At 37.1% G+C, this 25,806-nt stretch overlaps 2 protein-coding genes across 4 annotated transcripts; one reads left to right on the top strand and one right to left on the bottom strand.

Moving 5' to 3' along the window:
* The first annotated feature begins 1,053 nt into the window (after positions 1-1,053).
* On the top strand, positions 1,054-16,632 carry rubcn (rubicon autophagy regulator). 3 transcript variants are annotated; one of them, XM_024278661.2, is made up of 22 exons: positions 1,054-1,320; positions 2,520-2,673; positions 2,949-3,032; positions 3,207-3,366; positions 3,503-3,609; positions 3,690-3,906; positions 4,974-5,393; positions 5,755-5,802; positions 6,327-6,422; positions 6,858-6,973; positions 7,052-7,250; positions 7,391-7,498; positions 8,123-8,197; positions 10,173-10,233; positions 10,602-10,734; positions 10,837-10,982; positions 11,446-11,510; positions 11,633-11,871; positions 12,461-12,522; positions 12,612-12,765; positions 12,857-12,950; positions 14,775-16,632. In XM_024278661.2, the coding sequence occupies exons 1-22, from the start codon at positions 1,283-1,285 to the stop codon at positions 14,909-14,911; spliced, it is 2,913 nt and encodes a 970-aa protein (XP_024134429.1). In that variant the 5' UTR covers positions 1,054-1,282; the 3' UTR covers positions 14,912-16,632. The 3 variants fall into 3 exon arrangements, with proteins under 3 accessions (XP_024134429.1, XP_024134432.1, XP_024134431.1); XM_024278664.2 differs by lacking the exon at positions 8,123-8,197 and having other exon boundaries at positions 1,055-1,320; XM_024278663.2 differs by lacking the exon at positions 5,755-5,802 and having other exon boundaries at positions 1,058-1,320.
* Positions 16,633-19,535: 2,903 nt separating this feature from the next.
* On the bottom strand, positions 19,536-22,885 carry LOC112150716 (5-hydroxytryptamine receptor 3A-like). Its single transcript, XM_036211518.1, has 4 exons — positions 22,415-22,885; positions 21,670-21,833; positions 21,383-21,593; positions 19,536-20,249 (listed from the first exon to the last, which is right to left on the bottom strand). Exons 2-4 carry the CDS (start codon positions 21,766-21,768, stop codon positions 19,987-19,989), a joined length of 573 nt encoding a protein of 190 aa, XP_036067411.1. The 5' UTR covers positions 21,769-21,833; positions 22,415-22,885; the 3' UTR covers positions 19,536-19,986.
* Positions 22,886-25,806: the final 2,921 nt, after the last annotated feature.

Below are 25,806 nucleotides of genomic sequence, written 5' to 3'. Positions count from 1 at the left end.
TGTGGGATCCTTCTCCATCGTTTAATGTGGTCTATCTCTTGGTGGCTGAGCTGCTGTTGTTCCCAAACTCTTCCATTTTGCTATGATAGAGCTGACAGCTGACTGTGGAACATTTTGGAGCGAGGATATTTCACGACTGGATTTGTTGCACATCCTGTGACAGTTCCACACTGGAATTCATTGAGCTCCTGAGAGCGGATCATTCTTTCACAAATGTTAGAAAAACAGTCTGCATGTCTGAGTGCTTGCTTTTTTACACCTCTGGCCAGGTGATTAGGACACCTGATTCTGATCATTTGGATGGATGAGCGAATACTTCTGGTAATATAGTGTAGCTATAGGCAAAAATGCTTGTGTTCTGCAGTTACTTAAGTCAGTAAACAACGTTAAACAACTTTTTCCCCATACATGCTAAACTGACTTAAAAAACTAAACACATTTTTACTTTCCTTTTATCTTCTTGGTTATTTATTATTAAAAGGGTATGGCAATCAAAAAATCAATTGAATAATGGATGAATTGATGAATCAATCAATTTGTATTCCTATTCTATTCTATTATTTTCCACAATTTATTATGAGCACAACATTGTTACATGTACTATAATGGAATGTCAATTGATCAGTTGGTTTTGAAGCACAGTTTTTCTTTTCTTTTTTTTTAACAAAATGGGGTGTTTTAATTGTTAAAATAAATGTAATTAAAAATTATAATATTTCTCCTCGAGAAGTAAAAACTTTATGTAATTTTTTTTAAATGCAGAATTGCAATTTTGGGGCTAAAACACTTAACCCCGTGGGTTAAATCCAAAAAAAGCAGCAAGATTTTGGGTGTTTTACCTAATTCTAACAACAGATGGCGCCATTGTCAAAGATTTTACTTAAGGGTGCCCAGAAAGCTCAATTTCAGCCCATCGTTTACATTTTCTGCGTTATCTTATGGCAAAACAGTTTGTGTTACTATTTGAAATAATTATTTTTAAGATAATATGTAATCCTTTTTGTTTATTTAGACGTTACATCCTTTAAGAGTAGAGAGCAGCGTTCATCTTGAGGGAGTGGCGCTCCTGGACTCCGCCCACAATAGTCAGGCGGGCCTGAAGTTGGGGCCTGCAATGTATTGACCCTGGAGAAGGCAGGGCAATCATGGCGAAAAGCTGGAAGTCCGGCTGACTTTTATTTATGAACCCTACCGTTCCATGTAAACTCCTTTCTTCTTAATAGGACAGGAGTTTCCTCGTTGGTTGGCGGGTTTATGCGGTACTCGGTTAATAACGAAGGACATGGAGGTTTTCGCAGAGGGAGAGACGGACGAGCGAAAGTAAGTGACAGGTTGGGCAGGGCTGCATTAGTGCATACCGGTTACTAGTCGTGATCGAAACTACGGATTCAGGGTCTTCTGAATAAATTAAACTAGTTAGAATTTGCCTAGAAACACATTTAAGCAAATGTATAAACACCGCAGCTAAAACGCCTGCATTGGTATAATATGCTGACGCCAGTTAAGCTAGGTTAGCTAAGCTAACGGCACAAGCTATTTAACTTTTTTCAGTTTTCGAAATGTCTTCAAGGCTTTGCAACATAAAAAAAATATAAATATTTAATATTTTCTTGTGCTAGTTTGTTTTAGCAGCCAGAATGAGTCGTTTTTTAGCCTTTTGCCAGGGATATTTCGGTTTGTTTTGACGTCTGCCATGTTGTTTTTACCTCTCAACAAGTTAAAGGAAGTAGACCCCGTGAATAAAGTAGTAAACAAACGGACCATCTTGTACTGCCTCTCTGACATTTTATCATTTTATGAAGTTGAACACCAACCGCAGTGTTTTTCCTCATTGGTCTAATTTATCATGATCTGCAGAATGCTAGGAATGTTCTCGAATGCAGCTGCATGATGGGATTTGGCTCTTCCCTGCACAGCAGGACACGCAGACAGAATGTTTTGACTCACTTTGTATGTCTAAATAATATATTTTATTAATATTTAAGCATTTTTATTTTCGTTCATTTTAAAATTGGATGGAAGCTTTGAAGGGTCAAACAAAGTTTACGGATTGTCAAATGTGTCATTTATGGCTCTGAAAGGACATATTCTGTTATCTGACACTTTTTCAATAGTGTCCTGTAATGTAATCTGAATGTCCTAGTTGTTTTGTTTGTCTATGTGTAAATAAAAATCTCAGAACCCTTTAAAAAAGTTATAGATTGCACTTAAAGTAGCACATAATGTTTTGTAAAATCATAATGTACAACAAGAATGTTAAGTGTGATGGATGCTTTTCGTATAAAACATTTTAGTCCGACCTATATCATTTTCTCAAGCATTCTCCTCAAATGTTTGAAGTTAGTCACACTTTTAATCATAAAATTGCTGATAAGGATACATTCCTTGTTGAAAGGTAGGTTATTTTGGCTCTTGAAAGCAGTGATTACACAAAGAAAACATGTCATCAGTGCCTTAGTCACTTGCTTAATATCCCTCTCTTGTAGTCACCCTACTTTCCTTCCCTGCTGTGTTTCCAGGAAGGAACTGTGGAAGCTGCTGTCCAGCCTGAAGACCACAGTTGAGGGTCTTGTTTCTACAAACAACCCAAACGTTTGGTCCCGCTATGGTGGCCTGCAGCGGCTGCACAAAGACATGAACAACATTCTCAGCCATGAACTGAAAAATGAACAGGTCATTTTTAAATATTTTTTGGCAAACCTGTTCAGGTATTCACTGATTTACAACAGTAAACATCAAATTTAGTGCAACAAAAATCTAATTTTCTTGGAATCAGTGTAACAGATTAATTTTTATCCAATTATAAGCATTTTTTAGCATTTATTTTTCTTAAATAATGTTTTATTGCTGTTGAATATCAGGTTGAAGTGCTATCAACATGTCACTTGTTTATTGGGTTATTTAGGTTTACTTTTTAAAAGAAAATGAATGTATTTTGTAATTTGCAGGTGTACTACAAACGCAGAGACTACTGGCAATTTGTGTGGTGTGTTCGCTACATCAGCCCCCATCTTGCCTCGCACGTTGAACAGGTAGTCTGCTTTGAAAAGGTTTTTTTTTTTTAAAGGAAGCGATTTGGTGATGGTTTGTGTCTCCTGTTTTTGAAATTAAGAAGCTGCCAAAATATTTGTGGGTAAATCAGCCATTGAAAGTGTTTGTATTTCTTGTTGTATTGGCTCTTTTTATATTATTTTGTCAATTCTCAGTTTAGTAATCTGGATCCGGTGCTGAGCAGTGGGATGCAGAGTGCAGGTGAAAGCTACAAGGCGGAGCGTTGGCTCCTTCACAGCTTACAGGTTCACATGCTGTCGGCTCAGCTCAAACCTCTGCTCAGGCATCTCGGACACACTCGTAAATATTACAACGGTGAGTGCAGAAGTTCGTGAAAAACAGTAAACAAACGAACATCTGTTTCTTTCTGTTCCTCAATTACAGTGTTCACTTGTTCCCCTGTTTCCTCCCCCCTGACACTTTCTGCATCTTTTTTTTATATCTCTGTCAGATGATGCCTTTCTGCTTAGTGAGCCTCATGTGACTGCAATGTTTCAATGTCTGGAAGCCGTGGAGCAGAATAATCCCAAACTGCTGGCCCAAGTCGACACCGTTGGAGTAGGTTTTATGTGAAAATGAAGCTTGCATTTAAGGGAAATTAAAAGAGAGTGTCATCAACGTCTCTTTTCACTCTTTAGCTGTCTCCCCTGAAGAGCTCTCCATGCCTGGGCCTTTTAAAGAGCCAGAGCCTTTGTCTGCTGCCTGGAGCCTGGAGGAATGCTGACGCGGCTCCTGGAGGAGAGACTCTAAACCGCAGACTCACCACCTCCAACTGCTCTCTGCGAGAAGCAGTGTCCACCAACCATCAGTCTGCATGTACGGCTGGATCTAGATCCTATGACAGCGACAACACATGTGAGGAAAGCAGGAATAATGCATTCATTTTTTATATATTTGTCAAAGTTTCTAATACATCCAAAGTGCTTTCTGCTTTTTTAAGTTAGAAACTGAAAACTGAGCTGTTGCTTTTTAATGTTGTTTGATAAGATTTAGCGCATTTAAACTTGTGATGAAGAGTTGTTAGAGTAAACATGGACACAAAAGTCAAGGAAGGGGGTTGGGATGTGGTGATGTACGTGAGCCAGTGAGTAAACGGACTAACCAAATCAGTCATGTCAATGTCTGTTTGCTGACAAGCTGAGCTGGGAAAGAATGTGTTGATTCAGCCACAAAACTCAAAACGCTCTGAGCTGTGTGTGCTCATCTGTTTAGGGTAAAACAGTGACTAGTTTTCCTGAACTTCAAAGTTTTTTTAATTTTTACCTTATTTTTGGCATTAAAAATGAGGTTCAATTATACGGAGCCCCTAAAGAGACATTGAAGTAAAAATAAAAATTGAATTACATTTTTTTTCTTTCTGAAATTGAAGTTAATTTTTTTTAACTGGTGTGCACCAGTTACTATATGGTGCTTACCAGATGGCAACTGTAAAAAAAATATTTTTTTCAAATTCAATTTTTAGAAAAAACTTTTTCTCAAAATTGAACAAAAAAAATCATTTTTTTGGTTACTATCTGGTGTTCACCAGATGGTAGCTATTTTTTTTTCTTCCAAAAACTGAAGTTAAAAAAATCAGGGTACTAACTGGTGGAAACCTGATATTACTAGGATTTTTTTTAAACTTTTTTTTTAAAGAACAAATTTTTTTACTTCCATGTCCATTTAAGGTTTCCATACAATTACTTACATTCAGTCAAAATTGTCTTTTGATGATCTTTCATTTTAATAAAAAAAAAATCAAGTTTATTGATGATTACTTTCTGTTTTTATTATTATTATATTTAGATTTTTGTTTTTTTCTTTTTTAATTAAATTTATTAAAAAATTTTAAGTAAAACTTTTCAGAATTTCATTTTATTATTCAATATTTTTAATTATTCTTATTAAAAAAAAAAAATACTCTCTGTCTTGATGTTCTGCAGACACTACCTCTCCAGACAGCAGCTTGGGAGTTCCCTGGGTGCTTGTATCCAGACCGGAGGACAGTGACCGGCTCACGACGCCCCCTCCTGGATCAGGATCTATTCCTTGCACACCCCTAACAGATTCCCCCCCTTTTTCCTCCGTTCACCCTGAAGACTCTTGTGACGGCGACTCCGATGATGGTCCAGAGTATCTGGCAATCGGCAACCTGGGCCACCGTAGCCGCAGGGATTCTCGAGGGTCCTCTCCCAGCAGTGAGCGGGATGAAGTCAAGGAACAGTATCCACAGAAAAGCTCTGTGGCCCCAACGGCACCGAGGCGCTCGTCATTTTCAGAGGGCCAGAGGGGGCCGGGTAAAAGCACACTAGGACATACACGCTCTTTTTCTGACACGGGACTCAACCAGAAACTCAGAAATGGTATGTAAAAGTATGATTTTTTTCTTTCTTTGTTTTTGATGAAAAAGAACTAGATTTTTTTATTTATAGATTTAATGCTCTATGTGAGGTGACGTATCAGTCATTGAGTATTTTACTCAATTTTTAAATCATTTTAAAATGATTATTTCCAGATTTCTTAATTAAGTTCAAAATAATTGCTGGGATTGAGATCCGACTGTTTTATTATCACAACGTGGTTTGTACAAATTTGGCTGGATGGGTTTTAAAGTTTGTCAAATGAACAAACTCAACTTTTACTCAAGACTGTTTCCCTGCTTGGCTTAAACTTTTTGTCTTCCTGTTCTATCTCCATTCTCTCCTCTTTACGGTTTATGCAAAGGAGGGGGCCAAAGAAAAATCACCATAATAATAGAGGATCCTGTAGCAGGTTGGCAGTGCAGTCTCACTGTACTCCATCACTTGACCCCCCCTTTCATTTGTCTCTGCATGATTATGAATTTTATCCCTCTCATTTCCAGTCTCGTATCCAGCTCATGTGTTTGTGACTTCTATACAGAAGGTTTTGTTTTATGTGTTTTTCTTTTACATTTTGAATCACATGTCCATCAAGAATCACATTCAGGGCTATTTTTAGTCGCACAAGTGTTTTTGTAGAAATAATTTTTGAGCCTTTATGCAGTTTACATTGTTTTTTTTAATGCTTTTTTTTACTTCTACAGTAAAATATTACAGAATCACAAAGATTTTTGTTAAACTTTTAAACCTCAAAAATTCCCGATTCAGCTACAGTGATTTGGTGATGAGCAGGGACCCTATTCAGACCTGTGTGGTTGTACTTATCTTAGTCATTTCAATTAGAATGTTCTTTTAGATTTTTGACGGGACAATTTTGCTTAAAGTTTGTATTGTTTTTGCATTATTTAAGATTCTTTTTGTATCCTTGTTTGTCAGAATCAGCAGGTGAACATTCCTCTGGGAAGGACTACAGTCCATTTTCTTCTCAGCCCAGTGATTCCAGCATCAACAGTTCTACATACATGGATTCTCGTGAGTTTAAATATTAAATTCTTTGATTAATTTTGTCATTCTTTTTATTTAGTTTGTGGTAAAAATGAAAAAAGAACATATAAGTAGATATGTGCTAGAAAATCTTTAGCAATACTTTTAAAATATTGTCATCAACTCCTCTTTTGCTGCAGGTCTATTTACATAATGAACTCATAAACATAGCACTGAATTCTTACAGGAATGTCATAGAAAAATGTCCATAATTTGACATTTTTTAACTTCAGTTTTTGTTTTATGAACATTTTGATGTGATTTAACCTCTGTAAATATTTTTCTTCAACATAGCTCCTCAGTATTTCAATTTTATTTGTAATATTTTAATTTTTAAAGCAAAGTTTGTTTTTTGTGCAGCTTTTTTGTGAACGATTTAATTTTTTTTGGTGGTTAAAGTTGTGTGTGTTTTGATTGCTTTAGATGGCTCCCAGTACAGCAGTCTTCGAGACGGATTGTTCAGGAAGCCCTCAAAGGGGCAGAGCCTCATCAGCTACCTGTCAGAGCAGGACTTCGGCAGTTGTGCTGACCTCGAAAAGGTGGACACTTGATTAAAAAACAAAAAAACAAATCTCGAGAAACCATGAATATTTATCAACTTTTCATCATGCCTGCAGGAGAACGCTCATTTCAGCATTTCGGAGTCCCTCATTGCAGCCATTGAACTGATGAAGTACAACCTGCTGCGTCAGGAGGAAGAGTGTGAAGAGGAGGGAGACAGCGACTCTGAGATTCAGCAGCTCAAGCAGAAGATTCGCCTGCGGAGGCAGCAGATCCGACGCAGCCGCGTGCCGTTTTGCACGCCTTCACAGCATCGTAAGCTTGTGTAGCACTTTCAACTTTATACATTTATGTGGAAATGTTAATTATAAGCAGATGGAAAAAACATGTTTGTTAGTTGATTTAAATGGAAATAAGCTGTATTTTATTTTGTTATTTTCCTTTTTTCTGTGTAGATTTCCACTCCACTGACAGCGGGGGCTCCAGGAGGAGCTCTCAGGACTCCTACCAGGGCCTGTCTGACTCTGGCTCAGCTGAGGAGGTGGAGGAGTGTGAGCTTCAAGGTACAGAGAGGTGTAGGAAAATAAAAATACAAAGTTGATTTATCTTTATTTGAGCCTAAAATCCAAAGCTTTGATTACTTGCCACAAGAACCAGCCAATCAGAACTTTTTAAATTGATTTGTACTGATCACAAATGTACATTTCTTCCGTTTGCTTCAGTCAAAAAGAACTTTATTGGCCATTTTTCATTTGTGTGACTGGATTTCTTACTTCCGTCATATTAACACGACTCATCAGCTGCTCAGTAACCATCTCATCTTCCATAAATCACAGCAGCTTGAGTTAACTCATGTGGAATAGGGTTGTAAATAATATGGAGCTGGGATCAAATGCAAGCAGGATTTACAAAGTAAAAGTGTTCTGTTGGTCTAGTATTGCTCCTCCTATAAAGTTATGGTTATGTGTCATTGTACACAAACATGTATTACAGTTGTGCACGGGTTGCAGTTTTCCGTTTGCTTTTACTTTGCAAGTGGAAACGTCTCCGATGTGTTAATCCTCTCCTGTTGGAGTGTCCTTTTTCCGTGCGTTTCTCAGATGTTTGTATAAAGTGGGCGGAGCCCAGTGTTGAAATGTGGGTGCTTGCGGTGATGGTTCTGCTCAGTACTAGTTTCTGTCTCTCAGATGGCTGTGAGGGTCAGTCCCTGCTGGCGGTGTCGCAGAGCGGCCTCTCCCTGTCGCTCGCCTCCCTCTTCTCAGGTATCTGCAGGCGGGACTCAAGCGGGAACCTGCGCGGCGCTCCTTTGAGAGGAAGCTGGTGGCTCAGTGCCAAACTGAAAAAACTTTTATTCTATTATGTGTATCCGTTAAAAAAAAGCCACAAGTTTCTCAGAAATGAATCAAGTTTTTCTTCTGTTCCCCCAAAAATCAAGCCACTTTTTGGGATTTGTTGAATGAGAGCAGCGTCTAATCCTTTTTTATTCGCTTGTTAAATCATTTTCAGTTTACAGACAAACCAGCTGTCTTCTCAAGCGAGTTGAACTGTGTGCTTGGCTGTTTGTGATGCCGCTTGTTGCTCAGTTGCCTCAGGGTTTTGGCGATGCAGGAGGATGTTTTTGGAGCTCATAGGAGTAGAATAGTTAGTCAGTGCTTTGCTGTCAAGGCTCTAACATCATCTTTTATTTGCATCTATCCACATCAGTCACATTTTTTATGTTTTACAATTAAGTGTGATTGCAGTCATTGTTTTATTTTTTGTTTTGGCTGGAAAAATATGAACTTAATTGAAATGAAGTAAACTGATCATTTTTAAAATAATTAATAATCAATATTTTTTAATTTAGTTGAGTATGAAGTAATTTGATCACACATTTATCTAATTTGGTATTATGAAAATTAGGGATGCTCCGATCTCATGATAAAATTAATCGGGTCCGATCACGTCGTTGATGACTCGGTATTGAATGCTTTCTCCCGATCAGTATCAGATATTTAATCTATTCTTATCACGATCAGCGCTTCATATTTTAAGCTTATTATTATAGATAAATACTCCACTAGAAGTCTGCATGTCATGAACAGATCACAACAGAAAAGAAGCACAAGGCTAACAAAAACAGTTCAGTGGAGCTAGCGAGATGCTCAGTAACCCTTTTAAAAAGGCTTTAAGTGTCTCTATTAGTTTGTCTCAATGTAAACTACAACCTGCAAATGCATTTCAACAGAAAGAGTTTAGTTTTATTTTTTTCTTTTTAATGTTGAGCTCTTTCTGTGCTGCCGACAGACGAACGGCTACACACTTAGCGGCTGCTAGCTGCTAGCTTAATGATTTAACCACTCAGGACCCGGGCTGTTCTTTGATATGCCTTTTTAATTTTTCTTGACAGAAAAATAAAAGTTAAAACATTTGAATTATAATCTGTTTATTAATATTTTTCATTTTTAAAATGTGTTACAAAAGCATCAGATTGGGCCGATACTCAAAATCAAATGACTCCCAAAAAACCCTGATCGGGACATCCTTGATTAAAATTCAAAATTATACCATCATCAGTGTACCTGCTCAGCTCACAATTTTATGTGTTGAGTCTTTGTTAAATCTGCAGAGAAAAGAAGGATCAACAAGTGATTTTAGTTGTTCACTGTCTGAAGGACTCTTTAGCAGCTCGCGTTGAAAAAAAAGTGAAAATTCCATCCCCAACTTGTATTATCTCTGTCAGCATTTCTAGGCGACAGTATGTAATTTGACCCATAAAGCTAACAATCTGTTTAGTAATGAGATTATAGGCCCATAGAGTTTCTGCTGAGCTGCACTTATTGAGTGTAACCTAAATGGTTCCCAGTTAAAACGTGCTTCAGGTAAACAAACTGGAATGTTAATCAATAATTAGAAGGAATCCCTGCTGGCTCCCCTCCTGTTCTGCCAAATCTATACAACATTTTTGTCTTTATTCACTATCTCCCATTGTTTTAGGAACTAAAATGTTGTAGACTCTCCAGTTCTCACTGCATGCTGCCCGAATGTGCTTGAATTTCAGCTGTTTTCTGTCTGTCTTTGCATTTCTAGAAATAAAGTTTCTAAAGTTTGCTATTTTTATATAATTATTACATTAGAAATGAAAGAAACATAACTGTCATTTTTATAACTTTTTTTTTTTACTGCACCTTTAGCTGAGAATCAAACTGTTTAATTAACCTCTTCTTAAAGTGTAAACTTTTGCTGTTTGTTTTTTAGATGCTGATATTAAGCGCAGTGTCAGCTCCAGTGGAAGGTCTTTTCTCAGCTCGGAGTCTATGTAAGTAATGTGTACACATTTTTAACATTTTATTAAAAATCTGAATCTAAACTCAAAATAGGCAAACATTTGAATCTATTTCAAGAGTTGGTAACAAGTGATAGAACTGAACAATTGAGGAAGAAAATTATTCTATAAAATAAATAAATGAAAAATTTCAATAAATTGCCTAAAAGACAAAAATGCTGCATGGAAGTAATGAATTTATATTGTATTTGTTTTAGTTTGATTTATTTTTTAAATAGAGTCTTAGATTCCACTTAAGTCAGTAATAATTATTTGTTAGATAAAAATTAAAGGGATCATATCTTGGTCATACTTTTTTTGCTTGAAAGCAATTTTTATTTTTTGCATCATTTTTTTTTTAGCTCTCCATCCTACCTCCAGTCGAACTCAGCTGAGTCAGTGGCCATGGGCTTACTCAGGCAGTTTGAGGGCATGCAGCTTCCTGCGGCCTCGGAGCTGGACTGGCTGGTTCCAGAACACGACGCTCCACAGAAGGTACCCCCTCCCTCAGACAGAATCTGAGCAGGATTTCTTCTTTCCTGAAACATGGAAAGTTTTCATCCTGAAGACCACATATAAACTCTTTCTGTCTCTCAGCTGCTGCCCATTCCCGACTCTCTGCCGATCTCTCCTGATGATGGCGAACACGCAGACATCTACAAGCTGAGGATTCGGGTGCGGGGCAACCTTGAATGGGCGCCGCCTCGACCTCAGATCATCTTTAACATTCACCCTCCCCCCAAGTGAGTTCATACTCAAAATACAGTTTTTCCTATTATGAAAGTCTTTACAATGAAAGTATTTTCTAAGAAATTGTGCATCACAGCTGGAGGGGAGAATTAAAGAGAACAGATTAAAGAGGAAATCCTGTTGCAAAAGCGATGACAAGACTTTCTTTATGCTTGAATTAGAAATCCATTTAGAGGAAATAGATTTCCAAAAAAGGCTTGCAGAAGGATGGACACTGATTCACACTATGATTCAGTTGGTTAAGGTTTTTAATGTGCTTAAACTGCAGTTTAACACTGTACTAAAATTGGGCTATTCCATCTCAAATGTTGGATTATGTATATCTTCTAAATAAGGGAGCACAACTTTCTATATTGCTTTTTGCAATTAGTAATTTATTGACTTTAAATGCATTTATTTTGCTCTTGGTGACAAATGTTTGCTTGTTTTAATGTTTTTTTTTTTTTTTTTTTTTAGAAGGAAGATTATTGTGGTAAAGCAGAACTACCGCTGTGCTGGTTGTGGGACCCGCGTTGACCCAGGTATGACTAGCAGCCATGGAAATGCACAGGAACTAAATCCTTTTGTTATAAATTCATTACTTCAGGTCCTGTTAGTTTAGTTTTTTTTTTAATCACTGCTTCCTCATGTTTCTGCGTCTCAGATTACATCAAGCGGATGCGATACTGCGAGTACCTGGGCCGCTACTTCTGCCAGTGCTGCCACGAAAACGCTCAAGCCGTGGTTCCCGGTCGAGTGCTGAGAAAGTGGGATTTCAGCAAGTATTACGTCAGCAACTTTGCCCGGGATCTTTTGAGCAAGATCGCTGGAGACCCGCTCTTCAATCCCAACGACATCAACAGCGGCTTATACAAGAAGATCAAAGCTCTGGAGTCTGTTCGAGTGAGTTCAGGAGCAGAATAGCTGAAATGTCAACAGATAGTGCCGCTGCTTTAGTGAGTCTAATTTAGCCAAAAATAAATCGACATGAAGTCTTGATAGAAGTTATGAAATAAAAGCAAAACTAAAGAGCCATTTTGGGGCCACTAATATTTTAAGCTGTTAGCACAGACATTATCCCAGAGTCAGTGAATACACCAGGACTGAGGTTACCACCCTCATTGATTTTGATTGGTCCTTCGTGTTAGTCCCGCCCCCACGTGTCAGAACGGGGTCAGTAGTTTAAAACCTGAGATTTTTCTATTTGAAACAAACACAAAAAGATTAGAAACGGGAAAAATAATTATGAAAGGGAAATTTTGAGTTTTTAAACTTAGAAACTTAATTATTTTCAACTTCAAATGTTCAGTTTTTACTAGAATTCCAGAAAGTTTCAGACACTTTCAATTTATTTTAGCCAAACACCAAAATTTTAGCTTGAATTTTTCAAGTAGTTTTATTTACTTTTTAAATGTTATTGACCCTGAAATGGTTCCATACAGAACTGGTTTAAACACATAAATGATCTCTTTCTTTAAATTTTCTCCTTTAGGTTCTGAGAGTGCAGCTGTTCCACATGAAGAATCTCTTTAAGACGTGCCGCTTCGCTAAAGAGTAAGATGATTTTAAAGATCCACATATTTGAACAGATGTGGTGATAAATCGTAGTAATTATTTTGATCACTTCTGCTGTGACCCTTTAGGATTCTGGACCAGTTTGACAGCCTGCCTGGTCACCTGACGGAGGACCTTCACCTGTACTCGCTCAACGACCTCACCGCCGTGCGTAACGGAGAGCTGGCCCCCCGAATGAAGGAGCTGCTAAAGCTGGGCACCATGCATGTAGCGGGCTGTATGGTGAGACAAAATGACCATTTCTGACAGCACAGTTTATTATTCAGTAGTGAGTGTGATATTTCAGTGATGATTTCTTTCCTGTTTCCCGCAGCTGTGCCAGGCAAAGGGCTTTGTGTGCGAGTTCTGTGGCAACGACAAAGACATCATCTTTCCCTTCCAGCTGAGCAAGTGCCAGCGCTGCGAAGGTGAGCCCTGTCCCAGAGCGCCCCCTTCCCACAGTTTCTTTGCACACCCCTGGAAAAACTGGAAGATCCCCAAATCGCGAAGACTAGCAAGGGCTCTCTCCAAAGACAAGAGGGAGGGCGAAGGTGGGGAGGACCACGTGCAGCTCGGAGGAGACGTGGAGGCGGTCGGTGGAGAGCGTGAGAAGGTAGAAGACGAGTCGTCTGAAGGGAGGCGAGATAGTGAGGGGGTAGTTCAAGCTTCTGGAAAAGGCGATTTGAAGGAGCAGGAGATGACGGGAAGTACAGACCTGGAAAGAGAAGAACCAAAGAGGCGCAGCAGCAAGAAGAAAAAAGATCAAAATCCGGATGCTGACAGCAACGAAAGTGATAGAAGCAACAAAAGTGGAGATGAACCTTCAAGGAGGGAAAAAGTCAGTTTGCTTAAAGTGTTACAAATAGGCAGATTAAAGAAAGGTCTTTCCAAAGACAAAGAGACGTGGAGCAGCTTGGAAAGTTTAAATGAAAGAGGAGTCCAAAGTGAGACCAAACGGGAAACGACCCAGAGCGAGGAAGAGTTTCCTAAAGGGCAAAAGAAGAACCAAGAGGAAGAGAAGCTTCAGGCAGAAGCTGAAGCTGCTAACAAGAAAGTCTCAGGGAAAAAGTTTCCGTTTGTGTCCATTTTTTCCAAAGATAAAGGAAATGATGAGGAAAGTGATAGCAGAGGAGAAGGCGACACCAAGCTGGAAGAGAACCCAGTGGTCACGCCACAGAGCAACTGGAGGAGTCGTAAAATCCGCAAAGCAAGGAGGCTAACCAGAGGCAGGAAGATAAGGGAGAGAAGCGGGAACAACACCGAGACGAGTGAAGAGGATGTAGATAAACAAGACGGCGTGGAAGGAACCCAAGAAAAACCTAAAAACACATAAATCAATTTATTAAGATTTTTTTCAATGAAATTGAAATAATCAAAGTACATTTACCAAATGATGAACATTTTGCACTGCTATTTTTAAACATTTGACTACCTGTGAACATTTCTATCAACTGTTTCTTCATATTTATCCTTAAATGTTTGGCTGGAAGCTAGAGAGAATTTGCTGTGGCGACTCCAGAAGGGAGCGGCTGAAACATGAAAGCAGATTTGAGATGGTCGCAGGTTGCGCTTGTTCGGAGCTTGATTTTTGGCCAGTCTCGGGTTGGGGTCTGACGAGGTGTTCTTCCGTATCGACAGTGTTTCCGTTATGACTAGAAATTGCTGCTACAAGGTGCAAAAGTTGAACATTTCAGGTTGTGAATTTGCGTGTCGGATGATTTCTCTCAAGTCTTTTTTTATGAATTTTAATAGCTGAACTCCTCATTTGTGTCATGGTTTCATCTTTCAAGCTCATCATGTGATTCACATTGAAGAAGGAAGAATGTGTCGTGTGTCATTTGATGGTGTCCTACTTTCCATCTCCATGTGATCATGAAATAAACTTTTCTTTTAAAGTTTTTTGCCCGTCTTTTCATCAACCTTTTTTCTCACCTGATACTGTTGGGCTGCGGAGGCGTGAATGTCTGCCGTGGACGGGGCGGGTTCAGGCAGGTTTCCGTTCGTCTGTCAGGAGTTGCCTCAGACCTGCTCCCTTCCAACTGCTCTGCTTCTCTTCCTTCTGGCTTTATATACCTCCGCCGGCTCATCCGCCCTCTCTCAGGTGTTTTTGTGATTGGCTGTCGGGGTTTACATCACACCTCATTGTCTGCAAACAGGTTTAACGGGTTGATTTCTGTAAAGCCGACTCAGCTTGTTTCTTTCTCATGAATTTTCCTGATAAGCTGACATTTTTTTTTGTCTTTTTTCGCCAGAATGTCGGGCGTGCTACCATCGAACCTGCTTCCAAACCGGAAAAAATTGCCCTCGATGTCGGCGGCTGGCGGAGCGCAGAGAGAGAATGGCGCGCAAAAACATGGAGGAACAAGAAGATGAAGGAGGCGGGACTTAACGCTGGTTATTTGGTAATGAAGACGAGCACAACGCGACCACGATTGTAGTCCAGAATCATCTCAGTTTCTTCTTGTTCCAGTCCTGTCACATCGGTGATGGAGCTCACTGCTAATAAAGCTCTTAGTGATCAGACTGTTTAGACATGCAGTACGTCACATGTAAAGGGGAACAAAAATTCTTCTATTTTTTCCATGTTTTACTGTAAAAAATGCACCTTATTTTCTGAGTACGTCCAGTTTGGAAGTGGATTTAGACAGCAGCTGCTTTAAGGATGAGGACATTTTTATGAAACATTTGTTCACCAACTAATTACTACTAAATCTCTTTTAAAAAAGACAAGTTTGTGTCCTCAAAGCAACCACACTGGTGTTCATTTCTGTTGATTTATTCAGTTATAAGGTGATTATGAAGATTCTTACGTTTCCACTGCACTTTTGAATGTTAATACGAGCTGCCTCTTATCTGCTGGATTCAGGTCTGATGCTTCCTCCCTAAATGCTATGACTGTTGCTCGCTTAGCTGAACATTTTGTCAATTTGATCTCCTTTTTTAATTTGATTATTCTATAAACATTCATGGCTTTTTCTTTTTTTTTAACCTTCTTCTTTTTGTTTTATTCTTTTGTGCCTTGGAGACTAAAAGCGTCGGCGGAGACTGCGGCGTCTCAGGATCGATGAATTTGCAGCTCCAGATTTCAGAGATCCACATGAAATCTGGCTGCATATTCTCAAACATTCGTGCTGCTTTGTTACTAAACTGAACCATCCAGTCGACCTGCTGTTTCTGCGTCGATGCACAAACGCTTTCAAACCAGCCTAATCAGCACTTAAACGTTTTGTAACTTGCTAGTTTGTGGACTAACAGGGTTAATTGCACTGATCACGCGTGTGGTTTGGTTTTTGTGATAATTTTTTTTTTTCTTCTCAAATGTTCGTTTTAAGAACATAAAAGATGATTCTTGATGAAGCTCTTGTTAACACTATGAGCGCTTTACTTCTAATTTAAGTTTTGACTTTGATGGCTTTAATCTTTATATTTGATCAGTTTTCTTCCACTAATCTGTGGCTATTATGTCGGGAGATGTATTAAAATAATTAATTGTTGCTATTTTTGAGACCCACTTAGGGGTTAAGTGCCTCAGTGTTGTAGAATCTGCACACATTGTCACAAGAAAAGAAAATCACAGAAATGGTGAAAAAGTTTTTTTTCCTTCCACAGTTAACTATTGAAGCTCTCAGGTTTATTTCCTCAGAATTGCTTTCCAGCAGTTGTTGTTTGTTTGTAGTTTGCACTTTGATGAGGCTGATTTTAGAGCAATTTCTAATCTGTGTTTATTTTTAAGCATTAAAAGGACAAATTAACCCGTATTCATGCGTATTTTCTAAATCAGTATCATTCCGGTCACTTGATAAATGCATTGTTAAATGAAAAGGCTTTATGTGTTTTTAGAAAATGTTTCTCAATATTTCCATGGATTTATTTTTCTCTGAAAGAGTTCAACATTCAGCTTCCAGGTGAGGCCAGCCGCTCATCTCTGACAAACCTCTTCAGCCCACCTGTCTGTCTGTCTGTGGACTGCCTTTAAAATGAAGGAGTAACGAGGTTGAAAATGCACTACATATTTAAATGTGTGTCATTAAAATGTCTTAATACGTTTGTTCATCCTAAATTGATTTGAATTTGTAATCTTGTTAACAATAAATGACTGGCAAGACTGTTCAAAGTGTCTGAGTTTGTGGTCCGGAAAACATCAATAAATGTCAAATTATTTATAAAAACTGGGCTAAAAACAAAATGGAGTTGAAATATGTTGAAAGAGCTGAAATTGTGTGCTCTCTGCAAGTCATTGAAACGAACTAAGACGTGTCAAAGTCAAGGCCCAGGGGCCGGATCCGGCCCTCCAGGTAATGATATCCGGCCCTCCAGATCATTCTGTTTTATTATTATTATTATTATTAATAATAATTTTGAAAAAATATATTTTTATACTGAGTAAAATATTGAAAGTTATTTCAAGTTTAAGTTTAAGATTCATACCAGAATAATTTTCCAGCCTTTTTATTATTCATATTTATGTTAAAAAGTTACAGTTTAAAAGTTTTAGAAATTGGCATTTTGCTAGCTTTTTGGACTATTTTGGCATTTAATAAGATTTTTTAGTCCATTATGGTGTTCAGCAAATATTTCAGCTACATCCTAGCTTTTTTTTTGGGCTAATTTAGGCTTTTTTCAATTTATATGCTACTTTGGAGTTAGGCTAATATTTACACACTAGCTGTTTTAGCTAATTTAGTTTTTTTTTAATTTATTTTTTTATTTTTTTTGGTTTATTTTGAAGTTTAGTTTTTTTTCAGATACATGCTAGCTGTTTTGGCTAACTTATTATTATTTTCTTTTTTGTTTTTAGATTAATTTGGCATTCAGCTAATATTTTAGCTGGCTATTAGCTTGAGCGTTTTCAGCTACTAGCTTCACAATTTTTGGCTATCAATTTCAGCATCTTCAGCTATCAGCACTAGCATCTTCAGCAGCCAAATTCAGCCTACAGCATTCACACTAGCATTATTGCAGGTAATGCTATAAATCTAGTTTTTAATTATGTTCAAAAGTTACGTTTTTGAAGATTTTTCTTAAATTAAGTTTTAGAGTGTTCAATAAATGTTTACCCTGATCGGTCCGTGACCTAAGGTGTGTTTTTGACACCGATTGAGTCAGACACCTCTGATCTAAGATGTGAGTCGGACTCAGAGGAACCAGGAAATTTTTTAATGTAACCAAGACTTTCAGACAAACTGTTAAAATGCACTTAAAGAGAAAAGGGTTTAATTTTATAACAATTTTTCTTCCTCAAAAAGAAAATGCATAAATAGATTAAGAACAAGCTAAAAATATATATATTTTTTTCCCACTTGTTTCTTTAGCTGCTAAATTTCTCCACTTTTTGGGGTAATATCTTGTTAAAAGGAGTTGAAGCATCACAGTACCCCCAACCTGCATCTCTAAAAATGATCATCTGTGTCATGCTCAATGTTATGCCTTCACTAACATCTTTTTTTGTTACATTTTAAAAGGATAAAGCCACAATAAGAAGAGCTATTATCTTACAAAGTGTACACCTGAATGCCACAGCTTCAACATGGATGAGTTTATTTCCAAAAAGCAAAAGAAAAGAAAATTCTTTCTTGAAATTAAATGAAATGTGTTGATGTTTGTCGCCCTCTTGTGTTCAAAATACAAATTACACCCAGGACTAAACAACTGAAACGAGCTCTGCTGTGACTTTAGAGATCACAATAAATAATCAAAAACGTTATTTATAGAATTATAATTAAAAAAGTGATAAGAAAAAGAGTCTGATGTAGACATGGATTTTCCATTTGGTCAACAAAGCCTCGAGCAAACACTTTTTGGAAAATATTACAAACTTAAATTTATTTCAATATTTCTAATATTTTGTAAAAGTTTTTGGTAAATTAAAAATCAGATGATGTCATGTTTAGCAAGCTGATGCACTGCTTAACGCATCCAACTTTTCTCTTTTACTCGTGCTTAAACCAGGATGATGGAAAGTTTTTTTTTAGTAAATACAGATTTTTTTTAAAAAGAAACTCTTCTTAAGTGTACATTTTTTGGTAATTTAACAGGAAACCAAAAATATGGAGCATTGAACCACATCAACACAATATGGTAAGTTAGTAAATTTCAATTAAGTTAACCTAAATATTATAAATATTATATTATAGCGACTTTTGATGTGAGAAAACTCTATTTTTAACTTTTGATTTGACTTTTAACTTTTGTCATTTCTTCTTTTCTTTCATCTAATAAGAGCCCAAATCAAGCTGTGTACATGTACGTGTTATTCCAGATCCAGATGCTCATGATGGTGATGAAGCTGGCGAGGATGAAGACGATGTACAGGCCGAAGAGCAGCCGGTCGATCACGATCCCAATCATCTGCCATTCCTGAGAGGCCTTGGAGCCCTGGAAGTGTTTGTCCATCTGAAGACGAATGGCTGTGAGGTCTCTGCTCAGCTTCCGGAGTTCATCCAGGGCCGGGTCCGGCGGGGGTGCAGCCGGAAGGGGGGCCTTTTCGGGGAGTTTATCATTCAGGATGCTAAGGTGCTGACTGCCTGGTTTATTTGTGTTGTTGGGATTCACTGTAGGTTCTGACACAGAGAAAAAATATCATGTTAGTTTGTTTCTGTTGCACAGATTTGAAGTATTGATCGTGTATCAGTACTGGACTGAGTGAACTCTATGGGGTCAAGTTAGGATCAGCTTAAAGTAAATGAAAAACCAGATTAAAAATGTGAAAAACGGGCATTGTAAATTTGAAAAAAAGACATTGAAAATTTTAAACTTAAAAATACAAATTGTAAACTTGAAGGAATTACTGACTATTTGAAAAAAATAAAATTGAACATTTGAAAAGAAATATATTGAAAACTTGAAAGAAACATTGAAAATTTGGATAAAAAATTGTAAATTTGAAACTTGAATAAAAAAACTGTTACCAATTAAAAAAATGTTTGTTTATACTTTAAACTTTCTTTTCTAATTCTTTGCTTTCTTAGTTTTTATTTTCAATTCAGATTTTTCTAAATTTTTTTTGTTTTCAATGTGTTTTTTAAATTTTTATTATTTTTGAGTTTTGAAATTGTTGTTGCTTGGCTGATCCAAATTTTATATTGGGGTGTGGCTTTGAGCTCATTGGCTACCAAAACATGTATCCTTCGCTAATATCACGGTTTCACCTTTCGCGGTCTCACTGTTTGGTGGACTTTTTTCAGCACGACTTTGCTGTTGATCTTGTCATTCAGTCTCCTCCATGCTGTTATTCATGGAAATGGGGCACGAACACGTTGTAATTTTACATTTATAGTTTATTTAATTAAAAATTTCCGTTTTATTTTTCATTTACAATGTCTGTTTTTCACATTTTTAATGTTTCTTTCTTCACTTTTAGCAGATCCTGATTTGACCCCATAGACCCTCCCCCTGCAGTCTCACAAACCTGGATTTTATTCATTTGAATAAATAAATGTAGTTTTAAATTCTTTAAACATGTCATTATGCTATGTTTTTTAGATTTGTTACTGTAGCAGAGGAACTGAGGAGGACACCTTCAGAGTTGCGGTTGAAAAGCACGGTGGTTCGGTTGCTCTTCTTCTTTGGAGGGATACAGGCTACAACAGCCAGATAGCGTAGCACGAGAACACTGAGCCAGTGAGGCACGGCGCTGTACTGACTGGAGCTGAACTGGATGTTGGTGATGAACACGGTCTCCAACAGGCTGGCCACCATCAGAGCCAGACTGATGGAGAAGAACACGTCTGTGTGAAACAACAACAAGAAGGGAGGTTTCTATGGAGTGACTCATGCTCTGACATCTTAAACATACACGGTATTACCCTGGTATTATGTTTAATTCTACTTAAGAACTTGATCCGGGCTTTATGTTTGTATTAAAGCAGGAAGAACTTCCAGATCAGTTTGCAGGTTTGATCATGCTCACTCAGGTGTGGCTGTGAGAGCTGAAGCAGAACCAAATTAAACGAACATGGAGTCCACAGGTAGCATGTGGCTTATGAGACCTTTTTAAGGGTAACCAAACCCTAAATTATCTTTTTTTTGGCTGTTTGCCACTATAAAAAGAGCTGTCTGTTTGTCATTGTCATTTTTTTTTACAAATTAAAAGTTGTTCAACTCTTTAAAACCTTAACTTGTTTAACCAGTGAGGTGTCACTGTCGATGCTAAAACACAAAATCTTTATCAAAGAACATAAATCAAAGAACATAAACACTGGAGGTTTGGAGTTAAAGGGTTAATTCTTGAAAATATAGTTAAAAAACCATCTATGTGCTGCCCTCTACAGGTTGAATCGAGGTATTACATTTGAGTTTCATGATTGGTCAAACCATTAAAGTCCCACATCATTTCAGAATTCTTTCGTCATGATCTTCTGCTCCAGTAATGATAACCGTCCTGTTCCCCACCCAACTCCTCTGACTGGATTTTCAAATTTTGGCTGTGGGTGGAGTCAGCCTCCAACTTCCCTGTTTGGTTACCCTTTAAAGTCCACTCTTGTTTTCATAGGATGTTTTCATTTTCTATTTGTTCATCTCATACTTGTGACATTTTTATGATTGAAATGTTAGGCGATTGACCATTTTAGATTATTTAAGAAGTCAAATATGACTGAAAATGAAGTAATTGGCTGGAAAGACATTGAATCGTGTTACAAGAATATTTACTTTCGCCTTTTCCCGTCAGGGGTAGTCACAGCCAATCAGCTTCCTCCATCTAACCCTGTCTTCTTCTAACAGCAGCTACCTTTATGACTTCCTTCACTGCATCCATAAAACTCCTGTTTGCCGCCATCACCACGGCAGTTTATGATCAGTCTGCTGCCTCGGTTCATTTCAAAGTCATTAAGGTAAACTCGTGAGCGCAGCTGTCACTCACTAATGAGAGGTGTGGTCTCTCCAGTGGTGGGCAGCAGGTCATTCATGATGAGCAGGAAGACAGTGTAGCCCAAGATCAGGGTCATCTTGAAGGAGGATCTGTCCACACTCTGCGGGGGCAGCAGGAAGCTGAAGAGGTCCACGGTGATGAGGAAGCAGCTGGGGATCAGGAGGTTCACCACGTACAGGGTGGGTCTGCGTCTGAGAATTATCTAAGGAGAAGACAGAAGTTTGACTCTCATCCTCTCAGTAAACATCAATATTCTTCAAGCTTCAGTTTGAACTCACGAAAAATTTGATCTCGGAGTAGTTTTCCGTTTCCAACGTTTCCAGAGAGGAAATGACGGTTGTGATATTTGAGAGCTCCCACTCCCCGTTGGTTTCCATCACGTCTCTAGATTCCTTAAAGATGTCCTCGGCTGTGTTTCTTAGAGACACCGTAATATCTGTGTCTTTAAAAAAACAGCGGTGAGCAGAAAGAAATTGTTGACAGAAAAAAAAAAGAAAGGATACTTTTATGGAGAGAAAATAGACTCAGTCTAATTTGTAAGTGTGAAATTCTTGATTTGTGCGTAACTTTAAATCCAAAGTTGCACACAAATGAAGAATCCCGGACAGACAAATTAAAATCATAAATTATGCATATGCTAATGCAAAGTGATACACAAATCCAAAGTAACACACAAAGCCAAAGCAAAGTATGCACAAATCCAATGTTATGCAAAAATCAAGAATTACGCACAAATCTAAAGTGACACACAAATCTGAATTTTATGCACAAATTTAAAGCTACGCACAAATCCAAGGTTATCCATAAACAAATTCAGAGTTACAATCAAAAATTTTGCATGCTCTAATTAAAAACTATGCACAAATTTACAAATAAGTTACAAACACAAATGCAAAATGACGCATAAATCAAGAATTATGCACCCACAAATCAGGGTGAGTCTATTTTCTCTCCATATGCTTTCACACACACACTACATGTGTCTTATCCACAATTAATACATTCCAATAAATAAATGCTTACCGAAGTGTACATAGGATCCAAGGGTCAGGGAGCAGTTTTGAACGTCAAAAGGAAAAGTGTAGATTCCTAACTGGCAGGAGCTCACCACTTTTAGTGGACGGTCATCCAACACGCCTCCTGTGCTGGACAGGTAGACGTAAGGAGTTTTGGGAGATTTATCTTCATCTGTGGGAAAAAAAAAAAAAAAAAGCAGTTCAATTCACATATAGGAAGCAGCTTTGGGGCATTTTAAATGTGAATTCACATCTTTCAGAATTTATGTAATAAAAGTCACAGGAAAGGAAATTTTCTTTTTACTCTATAATCATGTTAAGCATATTTATTTTGTGAAAAGTACAAATATGTGTTTTAAACTTACAGCTCTGAGATGTAAATGTCTGGAACCCAAAGCTTTTCTCGAGGCACAGAGACTCGATGAGCGCCACATTTCTCAGCGTCCCAGCTGAGTCCGGAGATATTCCACTCCTGAATCACACAACCAACAAATATCTCACGTTTTAGTTGGAAGACGTTTAAAAAAAATATTTATCTATGTCTTCAGCGAAAATCTAAACAAATATTTTTGTATGATGCCCCATACATAAACTCAGAGGTGTAATAACACTTTAGTTACATTTTCCTTGTTTGCATAAAATCTTGTTTTTTTTTTGGTTCCAGTTTTGTTCTGTTTTCATGGTTAGAGTTTTTCCTCTTGGTCACAGACTTACCAGGTTTGTGTTTTTTTTGTTTTTGTTTTTTTTTTACAGCCCACAGGATATTCATTTTTTTGTCTGTTTGTGACCCTTTTTTCTCTACTTCGCGTCAGGTCTTTTACTGTTCAGTTTGGTTGTTTTAATTAAATTTCAAGTTTTAGTTTGTAACTTCTATTTAAAGATACTTTATTGTTTAAGCAATGATGCTTTAAATATTAAATGACACAATTCTATTTCTATTAGATTGTGCCGTAAAAACATACCAGTACTTGCCACAGGAGAGTAGTCAGAGTCTGCGTCTTTTCATCCTGTTAGAGACATTTTTTTATTAATTTACTTCACAGAAATGATTCATTCAGTCTTAAACTGATGATACATTATCCACAGTTCTTCCTACACTGAAGCACTGGTCTTAAACTTTAGCTCATCCGTTTTAGATGGACCTACCACTCCCAGAACTCCCACCACCGTGATGCTGATCCTGATGTCAAGAGGATCCGAAAAGTCTGCGACCGGACGCACAAGATTATTGGGGAACAAATTCTTCTCGAGTTCCTTAAGGAGAGCTTGAGGTGTTGGACTGGTGCAGTTCAGAGATGCTTCCAACCCTTTAAAGAGAAATTTCAGAAACAGGAAATATAGACATTATGCATTAAATCATTATTTTAAGTGCACAAAAAGTATTAAATTTAACCCCGAAACGATGGCTATATCTGTCAGAGGTAACTTTCTCAGAGGAGGGGGAAAGTTATTAAAATTAATTAAAAAAAAATGTAAAAAGTTTTGATTTCTAAAATTATTTGTAACATTAACTTTTGTTTCACAAACAGACTGGTGATCTATGCAGGGCATTTCTTGGCTTTGCCCAACATCCAGTTATCCCTTGACCCCAGAAGGGATTCATCGGGTTTGAAAGATTGATGGAAAGAAATAAATGATTTTAAAAGCTAAAATTACCCCATATTAGTAGAATAAATACAGTATAATGTAATTCAGCCAGTTAAAATCTAAATGAGTTCAAATTGTTCCCAACTGGTGAATTAGAAGAAAATTCTTCTTCGTTGGAGCATACTTTAAGGCAGATTTTTTCAAATAAAAATATTAGCATGTAACAAATAATATATTTGACTCAAGTATGAACAATAACATCTCTAAGAAGAACTTTTGGTAAATTTATGATATGAAATGTCTACTTGTCTTACCTTGCAGAAGCGTGAAGCAGATCAAAATAAAGTCAGTAATTTTCCTTTCTGCCATTTCCTCTTTTCTTTCCATAAACCTGCATTATTTTCTTGACCGGTGCCTCAGATTGCAAAGGAAACTAAAACGTAATCCGTCTGCTCCTTCAGTGGAAAACGTTCTGCTGGTGTCACGGAGTTTGATCAGTAAATGTCGCCTCCCTTAATGTTGACTTTGCAGTTTGATGCTGTAAGGTTAGCGCTCGGTCTCCAAGTGTGCAGAAATACTTTTATCCTGTTGAAGTATTTTTTTACTGTGAATATTTAAATGTAATGTCTTTATTTTGACTTTGGATCCATAAAAGGAAAAATAAAAAAGGCTGTAACCTTTTATTTTGTATTTATGTGCCTAGATTCAATACTTTGACAGAGTTCATGCAGCTCTTTTTAACATAAACTGTTTTTATGTGGGAGGATGCAAAATCGATGTTTTGATGTTACAATTCATAGTCAATATTTGTTCATTTTGAGCGACCCGATTGACTGACCTAAAATGTATCCAGGAAATCTTTATCCAAAAATTCAACCAGTGTGACTCAGAGATAAACTCCTGAACAGTGCAGGTGAAGCTTTCCAGATTCCTTGTTTTTCTTGCAAGATAATCAAGATTAAATTAAATATGTATGCAAAAAAAACAAAAAAACAAGTAAAGTTTATGAAGTTCAGCCCACTATTGTTTTTACACATCAAAATAATGTAAACGGAAAATTATCAGGACATTATGTCACTCTCTATGGTCACAAAATTCAAAGTGTTACCACACTTTGGACTGTAATGCTCTTATATCACATCTTAATGAAACCAGTTATTTCAGATCTAAATTGTTATCTCCTAGTAAATAAGATCAAAGAGTTATCATTTAAACTAATTTATAAATAAAATCAACCCAGCAAAACACTATAAGACAAAGTTTAAAAATTATATTTATGTTAGTTGTAATTTTTGTGGAGATCCTACAGAAACTGTAACTCTTTTCTACGGTTTGCACACACAATAATTTGGAAAGAGTTTAATAGATTTAGTGTTTTCTTTAAATATTTCTCTTTAAGTTTGGAAAATGTACTACTTTGTGTTATTTTATACTCTAAAAACTATGGCAAGACAATTTTCATGATAAATTTGTTTATTTTTCTGGCAAAATTCTATGTTAATAAGTAAAATTCAATTAAAGAAAACATATTTTCTTTACTTTCTTAAAGATGTATTTTTATATATAAAATCAATATTACACTCCTTTAACAAAAGGCTATAAAAACATTTGATATTTGCCTATTTCTGTATGATTAACTCTCCTGGCTGTTTGCTCTTTTCTATGTTTTAAACTGCAATTGTCCTTTTTGTTCTTTGTTATATATTTGCATTATCCAATAAAGTTATTAAAAAACATTGGACTATAATGATGGCTCGATCATTTTTTGCTGACATCAGGTGTGTGTTTTTCACTGTGATGGTCGTTTTTACG

This window comes from Oryzias melastigma, linkage group LG4, assembly GCF_002922805.2.
Source record: "Oryzias melastigma strain HK-1 linkage group LG4, ASM292280v2, whole genome shotgun sequence".
NCBI lineage: Eukaryota > Metazoa > Chordata > Actinopteri > Beloniformes > Adrianichthyidae > Oryzias > Oryzias melastigma.
The sequence above is the reverse complement of the archived record's forward strand: the minus strand, read 5'-3'. Positions and strand labels throughout refer to the sequence as shown.

Bases quoted from the DNA above. Each gene is read 5' to 3' on its own strand.
- rubcn (XM_024278661.2), top strand. From the start codon at position 1,283: ATGGAGGTTTTCGCAGAGGGAGAGACGGACGAGCGAAA. The intron at 1,321-2,519 runs GTAAGTGACAGG...CTGTGTTTCCAG, and splicing joins GGAGAGACGGACGAGCGAAA to GAAGGAACTGTGGAAGCTGC. The intron at 2,674-2,948 runs GTCATTTTTAAA...TGTAATTTGCAG, and splicing joins ATGAACTGAAAAATGAACAG to GTGTACTACAAACGCAGAGA.
- LOC112150716 (XM_036211518.1), bottom strand. From the start codon at position 21,768: ATGGAAACCAACGGGGAGTGGGAGCTCTCAAATATCACAACCGTCATT. The intron at 21,594-21,669 runs GTGAGTTCAAAC...TCTTCTCCTTAG, and splicing joins ACTCCGAGATCAAATTTTTC to ATAATTCTCAGACGCAGACC. The intron at 20,250-21,382 runs GTGAGTGACAGC...TGTTTCACACAG, and splicing joins AGAGACCACACCTCTCATTA to ACGTGTTCTTCTCCATCAGT.